Genomic DNA, 10,823 nt, shown 5'->3' on the forward strand with positions numbered 1-10,823 from the left:
GTTTTCTTCCTGAGATGGAGCCCAACCTAAGCTATCCCTAGCTGCAGGTGGGATGCTGAGGTGGATTGGCTCTTCTGGGGTGAAAAGAGAAAGGTCTGTGGTCAGTGCAAACCCTGCTAGTCGTGTTGCTGTGCTGTACTGGGGAGAAAACAGCATAAAAGCCACTGCAGCACTTCAACCTCAGCTGGAGGTGCTCATGCAGGTCCCTTTAGAGACAGGCAGCCATGTGGGATGGAGCCTGTGGTTCCATGACCTTTAAGGCCCCTTCCAACCCAAACCAACCATTCTACGTTTCCACGACCTTTAAGGCCCCTTCCAACCCAACCCAACCATTATGTGGTTCTATGATTTTTAAGGCCCCTTCCAACCCAAAACATCCATGATTCTATGATCATAGTCCTTTTTGATGCCAAAGAAAGTGGAAATCCAGCCTTTCCAGCCTTCTTCCATTGTCACAGAGAAACAAAGAAACTAGTGAGCAGGCAGGAGAGCGCAGCCTGGCACGTGAGATTTGCATGTGATTTCTGAATTCTGCTGACTTCTAACTTGGAATTTCTTATCTAATAAAGGAAAGGAGAAATGAGGAACAGCTGGTTGCTCTTGAAATGAGTTCCTGGTCCCACCAGCACCGCATGGTGCTGTTCCTGGTTCCATGGCATGGATGAGGTGTCTGGTGGGACCTGTCCCTGTCACCAGGCAGCACCTTCAGGGATGTTTTGTTTGGAGTGTCGTGTCCCAGCACTTACTTGCTCATGCTCTACTCAGAGCTACTGATGGCTTGAAGTCTCCAAAGAGAATAACGATTAGCCCCAAGCAGCACTGAGCTGTGAGAAAACGTATAATGGAACAATTATCAAATGAAGCTGAGACTGAAAGTGGCATTTAATGGGATCTGGCACCTCGTGTTCCAGCTGACCTGAATGCTGCTCCCTCTGCCAGGCAAATGGAGCGAAAACCTCTGGGATTTGTAAATCGGAGTATTTGGGTCACACGTGGATTAGGGTGTGATCAGACAGTGCAGAGCTGCTCTGGATCATATGGGATCTCCGAGGGCAGAGGGGCCCATTTGGTACCAGCCGTGGGCATCAGCTTGTGCTTAGGATGCTCCATTTCTCACTGGATCTCTCCGTGTCAGGAAGCATTACCCAATCCCACAGTAACACCTGGTGGCACAAAGCCACAGGAACATCTTGCTTCCAAAATGCTGCGGGCTTCCAATTAATGGCACCGAGACAAGGAGATTGCTCGCCTTGATTCATCTCAAATCATCGGTGATGAGAGAAGTGTGATTTGATGGGAGAGGCACAGCTGGCAGACAGAAAACGTCTCTTTGCTTCCTGTAACTTCTCAAGCACTCCCTAATGAAGATGGTGTCCATTTGTTTGCATCACCCCATGGCTGTGTGAGGGCAAGATGCAGGGACGACGCTGGCTGCACTCACGGACCACGTAGTCCTTCAGTTCTGACAACAGACAACATCAGCTTTCCTTAAACCCAAGTCTGAAGATAACCAGGGACCAACCTCATGTCTTGGCAGCTGTCTTTTAAGCACAAGTTATTAAAGATGGGGAGGAAGGACATTACATCCCACTGGGAAGATGGGAGAGCGTTGCTATAGAAGCACGGGGTTGCTGCAGCACAGCTGGGAGCTGGCTCTTGGGTACCAACCAAAACCCCTTTTCTGAGCCTCAGGGCGAGGGAAAAGCTGGGATTTGGTGGGGAAGTCAAGGGATTAGGAAAGACTTTACCTCTAGGTATCTCCTTCCTCCATCTGCCTGAGTTAGAACTGAACAATGGGGATGAAACACCTCTTGGTCTCTTCCTGCTGCAAGAAACAAGCTGAGAAGGCCCTGAATGTGCAGAAGAGTCCCTGTCCCATGGTCCCACACCAGGATGAGTGGGAAGAAGTTTTGCTTGGGCTCTGCATGTGTGTCCTGGGAGGATGAGTTTGACATCAGAACACAGCAAGCTGACGGACCTGCAAGCCCCACATGAAACACAGCTGGGAGCAGAAGGAGTTGTTATTCAGCTGCTGATGTTCTGCTTTCACTTTGCCCCTATAAAGCAAATGTGCCTCGCCAGCTAACTGCCTGACCCTACTGGAGTGGGAATAAAACAGAAATATACCCTTGGCACGCGCCCGCAGCCCTGGCGCGTTGGGAGGCTTTGTTATGGCACAGCTCTCCTCCATCTGGGCTCGGCTTTGGCAGAAGGTTATTTATACTGCAGTAGGGTTCACTGCGTGCTCAGCCCTGCCTCTGCCAGAGCCGGGAAATCCCTGCCCTGGAAAGCAGACGGCTGCTCCTGTCTGCTGCGTGGTCCTAAAGCAGGACCGTGGGCTGACGCCCCGTGGCCAAGAGTGCTCCCAGCATGCAGGAGGAGGATGCTAGTTATCCTGTTTGGGGTATATAGGAGCTCCGCAGGCAGAGGATGAGGAGGGCGAGCCTTCGTGCTGGGCACCATGCAGGCTTCCTCTGTGTCCCAATGTGCATAAAACCCTGGGAGTCCTCCAAGCTTGGGCAGGGGCCAGCCCATGCCATCCATCATCGCGGCGTCAGAAGAACAGAGCTGCGTCAAGCTGAAGTGATGTTAGGGGGAAAAAATGCTCCGTAAGTTGTTTTTCATTCTGTTAATAGGAAACAGACAGCGTGGCTTCAATCTGGCTGCAGAGCCCTGGAGCTCTGTTTGGGATCGGCTCCTGCTGTCTGGGGCTCCAGAGGTGCCGGTGCCTGGTTTGTCCCTCCTGTGGATCTGCGATGGATGAAATATCAAACCTGTGCTGAAGGCAAATGTCAGGCTGCAAAATGACTTGCTGCAGCTTTGGGTTCTCAGCCCTTCTGCCTTCCAGAGCAACATCCGAAGAGGTGTCCTCGAGGCAGGACACCAACACGTGCCACGTGGTGCCACTTCAATGGGGAAACACTGGGAGGGTGGGCTTCTACCTGAGCCTGTCCCCACCAGCAGAGCCGCTTTTCCTTTCCAGCTGCCCAAAAAGGAGATACCCCATCCCCTAGCAGCCCCACCACTGGGATGCACTCAGGGAGCAGAGCCACAGCCCCAGGTTTGGGGTCAGCCCCGTGCCACACTGCCTTTTCTGGGGGGGCAGCTCTGGGCGCTGCAGCCCCCGGTGATTGGGTGCTATTTTGCTCGGTGCAGGAGCAGCTGTTGCTGTACATTACTGCACACTGCCTGTACCGGACCGCAGGCTGGAGGCGAGGCGGCTGTGCTCAGCCCGAGGTATGGCTTTGTGTTGATTTTCTCCTTTTTTATTGAATCAGGGTGGGCAGCAGCAACGCATGGCCAGGGGGATGTGGTGCTGTGCTGGCCACGGGCATAATGAGGGCAATGGGACCCATCCTGACGTGGCCATGTGAGGGTGCTCAGGGATGGCAGGGCGGGCAAGGGGCTATTTTTGGCCATTTCTTTGACATGAGTTAGCAACCTCGGGCTCTCACAACTTGGGCTTGCTCAGGAGAAGTCCAAGCAACAGCAAAATGGGGCCACATTTCATCTGGGGTCATAACTCTGTGTGTTGAAAAGACCTGGAGCACAGAGCACATGGGAGAGGATGCAGCATTCATGCACGAGGTAGCCTTATCCCCATAGAGGAGTCAGTGCAAGATGAGGGCTGGAAATGGGCTGTCTGGTGGCAGCCCTGGCATTGGTGGTCACGCCTACCATGTGGCCATCCTTGCCATGTGGTTGTCCCTATGCCACATGGCTGTCCCTATACCACATGGCTGTCCCCATACCACATGGCTGTCCCTGCCACGTGGCTGTCTTTGCCATGCTCTGCTGGGCAGTGGCTGCGTGCTTGGGGCACTGGCTTTGGAGATGATCCACTATGAACCCTGGGGACCACGCTTACCATCTCCACGCTCCCGTTGCCTCGCCATGGAGAAGACTTCACGAGCTTGGGGAGGGACCCCCAAAATCCGATTCTGGGAATAGATGCTCTGCTTCTCGGGAGCACAGGCCGGCTTGCCTTGACTGAGGTAACTAAAACAGAACCTGAAGTCTTGTTTTGATTCCACGTCGAAAGCCAAGATCTTTCATGCCATTGCTTCTCAGCCACAAATTTTGCTCATCATTATTTGTGTAGCTTCCAATGTCGTGTTTTAGATTCCAGCCTGGGAATTGGTGCTTTTTTTCTCAGCATTCATTGTTCCACCAGGGAAAAACAAACTAAATCTGGCTCAGATGGAGCAGAAATTCCTCTTCCCGATGATGGATGGGATGTGCAGATCCCAGAAGCCCACGGCCTTGGGGTGGTGCTTTTGGGGTGATGTTGTGCCCGCCAGGCTGATTGTCCCCATGTGGGTGATGGCACAGAGGCCACTGTCCCCCTCATCTTGCCCAGGAAGGTGAGCATCCTACTGAGTGCCACGCTCTGCTTGTCTTCTGCAGGTGCTGATGTGCCGGGGAGCAGCGGTGGGGAGAGCCATAGATTGTAAGTGTGCTGGTGCCTTTGGGTCCGTCATCGGGACAGGGAGGCGGTGTCTCAGTTGTGATGAAGACTGGATGGTTCAGTGGTTAAAATGGGTACAGGACAGGATTGGGACCCTGACACCCGTGGTTCCACCTTGCAACCTGGTGGGTTTGGACAAGAGTTGAGACCCTCCTGTCCTGGGATCGGGGCTTACAAAGGGTCCTGGGGAGGGTTACTGGGAAAAAACCTTTGCTGACCCAGCCAAGGGGTGAGACCAGCTCCTGAACTGGGGATGAGGGGCATAGTCCCTATGTCTGTGTAGGGCTGTGGTATATGGCCCGTGGGCTGCTCTGTTCCCAGCCTGCATGGAAAAACACAAAACATCCACCTGACATGGAGTGCACCACCCTCAGGGCTGGTAGTGGTGGTGGGCTGGGATCTGCATCCCACCCTGTGACAGCGTTTGGGCATCCTCAGGTGCACACCCTGGAGAGTTTTCCAGGTTGGGAAGCAGAGAGGTCCCTCCGCAGAGTTGGGAGCAGGAAGCACAGCCCTCATGGCCCAGCTGTTGCTGTCACTGAGCCGTGCTAGTGGCAGTTCCCACTTGTGGCACCAATCCAGCACTGTGACACAGGGCAGCAGACAGCTAGCACCAAACCCAGAGCCCAGGCATTGTCCCCATAGTGGGGCCCATTCGGCAGATCCCACAAGGGTTGGGATTGCTCAGGCGCAGCCCTACACTCTGCAGCACGGAGCCAGCTAGTGGTGAAACCCATCCTAGCAGATAATCAAATCCCAATGAGCTCAGAGATACAGACACAGGCACCAGGAATACATGCTGGAGGAGCTGGCAAAGCTCCTGCCTGGCCCTGGTAGCCACCAGGACTGCAAAGAGGGGCTGGTTCCATCCGCTCAACCCCAGCTGCATACAGCATCTCTGGCTCTGGCTCTGGGAGGGTTCACGCAGCTGACCCCCATCCCACCTGACTGTGCACATGCACACACGTTTGCTCCTCTTTGCACAGGGCCTAAAGGAGGTGGGGACCCGGTGTGGTGTCCCTGAGCAGCAGTTGGACGTCCCTGAGCTGAGCATGCCTGAGCCGACATCGCACAGCACGGAAAAGAAGCGTGAGAGAAGTGCAGAGAAGGTGGGAACAAAGGGCAGCGCCGCGGTGCCTGCAGGTAGGAGTGCATGGAAAATCCTCATCGACCCCAACACCGCCCCACTGTCCCATGTCCCCAGCCAGCCCAGGGGCACCATCTGGTGATGGGGTGGGGATGGAACCCCCCATTTCTGCAATATGAACCCCAAAGGGCTTGGTGCAACCCTTGTGAGGCTGCACAGGGGATGTCAGGGTCCACCTCTGGTAATTCTGAGTTCCTTTGGGTTCCCAGTCCCCAAGAGCCTCCCCGTGAAAGCAAAGGTGGAGCCCCACAGCCTGGACCCCGCGGAGGAGCCGCTCATCTGGGAAGGGCTCACCCTCAACAAGTGCATCCTGGTGGCCTCCATCGTCGCCCTGCTCAGCGTCAGCTTCCAGGTGCTCCAAGGTGAGCGTTGTCCCTGTGCTGCCAGGATGGCTGCACCTCAACATTGTCACCTCCACCCCTGCCCTCTGTCCCCTCTTCTCTTCCAGCTCCACCATGCCCCAGGGACGGTGTCAGCAGTGGCAAGCAAGAGCCCCCAGCAGCTCCCATCCATGGTGTGTTTGGAGCTGGGTGGGTTTTAGATTTTAGGGTTAGGGGTAGGGTTTGGGTTGTAGCTCATTGCTCTCCATCCCTAGAGGTCGTCATCCCCAAGGAGGAGGTCCCAGAGGTGGTGGCTCCACAGCCCGTCCCGCCTGAGAGCAGCATGCTGGAGGATGATGATGGTGACGATGATGGTGACGATGATGACGAAGCGGACAGCAACCTGGTATGGGGCTGAAGGTGGGGGGACAGCATCCTCTGGTGCAGAGGAGATCATGGTCCCTGGAGGTGTACAAGAACTGTGGAGATGTGGCACCTGGGGTCATGGTCAGTGGGCATGGTGGGTGTGGGCAGGGGTCAGGTTTGGGGATCTGAGAGGTCTTTTCCAACCGGAATGGTTCTGTGGTCCTCCTTGGGAGGGATGGAGAGGGCATGAGGTGTGTGACACCGCTGTCTCCCAGGCCGAGCCCTGGATCTTCAAGAAGTGGTTTGGCCGCTCGGAGCCGGGGCATGAGGAGGAAGAGCCTGGAGAAGAGGAGGAAGAGCCCACAGAGAAATCTGAGGAGCCAACAGCCAAAGTGGAGCTGAGGAAGGGCCAGGAGAAACCACGGGGCCCAGAGAAGAAAGAGGAGAAGACCCGAGGTCTGGAGAAGGAGGAGAAAACTCGAGGCCCAGAGAAGAAGGAGGAGAGAAAGGAGGAGAAGGAGGAAGAGAAGAAGGAGGATAAGGAAGAGAAGAAAGAGAAGAAGGAGGAGAAGAAGGAAGAGAAGAAAGAGAAGAAGGAGGAGAAGAAGGAAGAGAAGAAGGAAGAGAAGAAAGAAAAGAAGGAGGAGGAAGAGGAGGAGGAGGAGGAGGAGGAAGAGGAGGAGGAAGAGAAGAAGGAGGAGAGACCGCGTGGCCCAAGGAAGGAGGAGAGGCCCAAGGAGGGCCGCGCAGCCCCAGCAGAGAGGAGCGGCCGTCGGGAGCCGCGTCCCAAGGATAGGAGCCCTGAGGAGAAGCCCCCCAGAGCCCCCCGGGCACACAGGGAGCCCGAGCAGCAGCAACACAAGAAGAGACGCCGTGAGGGGAAGGAGAGCCGGCGGGAGAAGGATGAGCAGCGCAGGGATGGCAGCAAGGGCAGAGCGGGCAGAGCCGAGCGGCAGGAGAGCGGCCGGAGGAACTGGGGGCTGCCACGGGGCGAGCAGCGGGGCAGGAAGGCCGGGGAGCCAACGGGGAGGGACAGGGCACGAGAGGGCCGGCGGCGTGACTGAAGGCTGCGAGGGACCGACTGGGCCCGGCCCCACGGATACACGGCCACCATCCGTCCGCTGGACCCCCTGCTGCCACCACGCCTTCAGCCTTTGTCCCCACGCCCAGAGTGGCTGCAAGCGAAGTGGGGACATCGGGATCCTGCTGTACCCATGGGACATTGGGACCTGCTGTGGCAATGGAGACATTGGGGTCCTGCTCTGCTGATGGGGACACTGGGATCTGCTGTGCCCATGGGGACACAGGGGCACTGCTGTGCCGACGGGGACACTGGGGTCCTGCTGTGCTGATGGGGACACTGGGATCTGCTGTGCCCATTGAGACACTGGGGTCCTGCTCTGATGATGGGATTCATCTGTGCCTGTGAGTGACTGAGTCCTGCTGTTCCCATGGTGACACTGAGTTCTGCTTTGCCAATGGGGACGTTGGGGTCCTGCCATGCCTGTGGGGACATCGGCCACCCAGCCCAGCATGAGCCTCTGTGGGGACTCTAGGACTCCCCAGGATGAAGGCAGCCCATAGGGAGCATGGAAATGAGCTCTGCTCCCCCTGGGCTTCGTGCCACCCTCCATCCCAGCTGCAGCAGCAGCTCATTGTCTCCCATGCTGACACCTAAGGAGTAAGGATGCACTCCCGGCAAACAGAGGGGTCTGCAGCCCTGGTAGCTCTTTAATTCAGTGAATGATTTTATTGAAAAACAAATCAAAGAGAGAAGTGTGTTCCGGGTGAAGGAAGCCAAGCTGCCCTCGGAGCGTGGACACATGGCCCCAGTGCAGGAGGCCCAAAGCTTTGGAACCAGAGCTCAGGTCCTGCTCCGCAGAGCTGCTTTTAGGGAGAAAGCACACGAGCATTACCACACAGTGCTGCAGCAACTGCAGGAGTCTCCGACTGCAGCGGGTTTGAGTATTTGCTAAACCAATAGTGGTTAAAACAAACTGATGTTCATTTTTAAGAAGGTATTAAATGTCTTAAAAAAATTATATATATATATATATATATACCATGTTTCTGGATACGTTTGTGTGTTGTAAAAAGAAGAGAGAACGCAGAGCAAAGAGAGAGGGGGGTGGGGGGCTGTGCCCCTGTCACACGGACTCAGCCTGATGGTGGGGTCCCATGGAACTCAGCTGGGAGCTGGCACGGGGCAGCCGGGCTCTGTGTGCTGATGTCATTCACACTAATAATGTTAAGACATGTAATGGGATCTGCTGTGCTCTGGGGAGCGGTGACAGCGTGGAGCAGCACAGCAGCACCCAGCAGCAAGCCCAGCACTGCAGCCATTGCCATGGCCAAGTGTGGGGATGGGACCCCATGGAACAGCAGAGTGGAACCGGAGGTTTTGCCCCCAAGGGCTCAGGGATGGGTACGGCCACAAGACACTGCAGGCCGATGTAGGGCAGCACAACCCACAGAATAAAAACAGAACCAGAGCAACGCTAGGAGGCAAACCAGGAGGAAAAGGCGCTCGGAGGGATGCTCCCATCTCAGCCAGGAGCACTGCACGAGGGCTGCAGGTGGGAACCTCTACCGACAGCCGCACTCCTCCGCCACCATGTTGGGGAACTTGCGCACCTCCAACCCCTCGGCCGACACGCTGATGATGAGCTGGTCCGAGTAACGGACGGGCACGCAGCACGGAGCGCGCTGCAGCGGCGAGCCCCGCTCCTGCATGCCCAGCAGCAGCACGGTGTGCGAGTGGTAGCCGGGCACGCGGGTGGAGAGGGGCAGCTTGCAGGGCCCCTCGCAGTTGTTGGCCGCATAGACGGTGGGCATGACGATGAAGTTGCGGTCGCGCAGGTCGATGGTCAGCTCCTGCAGCCGGCAGTGCGCCTGGTGCCGCGCGCTGCGGTTTTGCCGCAGGACTTTCCTCCTCTCCTGCCAACGCGCCCGCACCGTTTGCAGCGCCTTCAGCAGCAGCAATGCGTGCAGCTTCCCCGAACCTGGGGGCTGCCCGCCCGCGGCCGGCCCTGGAGGGTGGTAGCAGAAGCTCAGGAGCTGCTGGAAGAGCCCCGTGTTGGCTTGGAACTCCGGGATGTCCCTCAGGTCGTGGATCACAGCCTGCAGTTTGCCCATCAGCAGCTGCAGCACCGTCCCCTCCAGCTGCCAGTCCCCAAAATGCTGCTCCAGCCCCACGCCGCCCTCCTGGGGGAAAAGCAGCACCGAGGGCTCCTCTGACTGCACCAGGCGCTCCAGGGCGGCCGTCTCCGACAGGTTGAGCAGTTGGTGCGGGAGCGTCTCCATCATCTGGAAGTCCAGCCAGTGCTGGGAGCTGGGCTGGGTGGGCGGCTCGCTGCGGGGGCTCAGCACCCGGCGGATGAAGAGGGTCAGCACACCCAGGAACTGCCCGCTGTCTCCTGCCGTTGGGGATGTGGTGTTGGCTGGGCTGGCAGTGGTGTGGGACGGCGGCTCTGCGGTGCCGGGATGGGGTGGGCTGTGGGGAGAACACAGTGGGGTGACAGTGGTGTAAAGGATTGGGACACAGCACTCCCAAACCACCTTGGCGTGCCATGCATCCTCCCAACCAGGGTCCAAGGGATGGGACAGGAGGAATTACAGTGCCTTTTCCCCCTTCCCCTCATGGTTTTCCATGCACGGACCTGAGCTGTGGATAGGGAGCCACATCCACCACCCCACTGGCAGAGAGATAGGAGGAAGGGGATGCAGCATCATCCTCAGGTGTTGAACCAGCCAGCAGGAGCAGCACAGGTGTCATCCTGGTGAAACATTTCTCATCTGAGCCAAAGAGGAGCTGCTGGGTCTCCATGAGGGACAGAGGGGCACCTGGAGATGGGGACACAATGGAGACAGTGCTGCAGGACCCCCCCAGTCCCTCATCAGTGCCAGGTCCCCAGTGCTCAGCCATCAGCACCACTGTTGCCATGGGCTGTCCCCAAACCTACCTCCATCCCCGTCGGTGCCTGATGGTCAGGGACGCCTGGAAGCTCAGCTCCTTGCTGCTGCTGGTCACGGCAGCCACCGAGGCTCTGAGGAGCAGGTACTGGGTATCCCTAGTGAAGCAAAGGCTCTGTGGGGAGCAAAGGCACAAGAGCCCCTGAGATCCTGCAGGAGGCATCACGGGGGTCAGCAAGACCCCTCTACAGTCCAGTCCCTGTTTCCCGAGCACCCAGGGACTGATCCAGCCCAAGGTATGGAGTGAGGAGGCTCTGGAACTGGTCAGGCTGGGGAGAACTGGGAGGGAAGGGAGCAGGGCATGGGGCAGCTGCGCACCCCCAGTATGGGCTGAGCACCCCCAGAGCATGGGATGAGCACCTCCAGTTCGGGCTGAGCACCCCTCGGTCTTGTTCCTTTGTCCCTGGCAGCAGCTTGGGGACAGGGTAACAGCACCATCTTCAGGCACTGCTCTGCCCGGACTGCCCCAGTCGGAGAGAGGGTGGGAAAAGTACTGGGATGGGGTGAGGAAGACAAAGGGAGAGGATGGGATAGAGAGACCTTTGGGACG

General features: G+C 57.3%; 2 protein-coding genes and 1 long non-coding RNA gene across 3 annotated transcripts; 2 read left to right on the forward strand and 1 right to left on the reverse strand.

Annotated features, from left to right (window-relative positions):
* The first annotated feature begins 2,181 nt into the window (after window positions 1-2,181).
* LOC109363712 lies at window positions 2,182-3,996 on the forward strand. The gene is made up of 2 exons (XR_004162107.1): window positions 2,182-3,237; window positions 3,804-3,996. It is a non-coding gene; the product is annotated as an uncharacterized LOC109363712 (long non-coding RNA).
* A 460-nt stretch (window positions 3,997-4,456) lies between these two features.
* On the forward strand, window positions 4,457-8,202 carry LOC104914682 (cilia- and flagella-associated protein 251-like). Its single transcript, XM_019609952.1, has 7 exons — window positions 4,457-4,593; window positions 5,455-5,611; window positions 5,825-5,977; window positions 6,064-6,129; window positions 6,211-6,341; window positions 6,577-6,816; window positions 6,862-8,202. Exons 1-7 carry the CDS (start codon window positions 4,522-4,524, stop codon window positions 7,363-7,365), a joined length of 1,323 nt encoding a protein of 440 aa, XP_019465497.1. The 5' UTR covers window positions 4,457-4,521; the 3' UTR covers window positions 7,366-8,202.
* Window positions 8,029-10,451, reverse strand: AMH (anti-Mullerian hormone). The gene is given in 4 exon segments (XM_010724857.2): window positions 8,029-9,794; window positions 9,961-10,144; window positions 10,264-10,273; window positions 10,275-10,451. Coding segments are annotated over 4 exon segments (1,263 nt in total). The 5' UTR covers window positions 10,437-10,451; the 3' UTR covers window positions 8,029-8,887.
* Between the last annotated feature and the right edge of the window lie 372 nt (window positions 10,452-10,823).

The sequence above is a fragment of the Meleagris gallopavo genome, chromosome 30, assembly GCF_000146605.3.
Source record: "Meleagris gallopavo isolate NT-WF06-2002-E0010 breed Aviagen turkey brand Nicholas breeding stock chromosome 30, Turkey_5.1, whole genome shotgun sequence".
Lineage (NCBI taxonomy): Eukaryota > Metazoa > Chordata > Aves > Galliformes > Phasianidae > Meleagris > Meleagris gallopavo.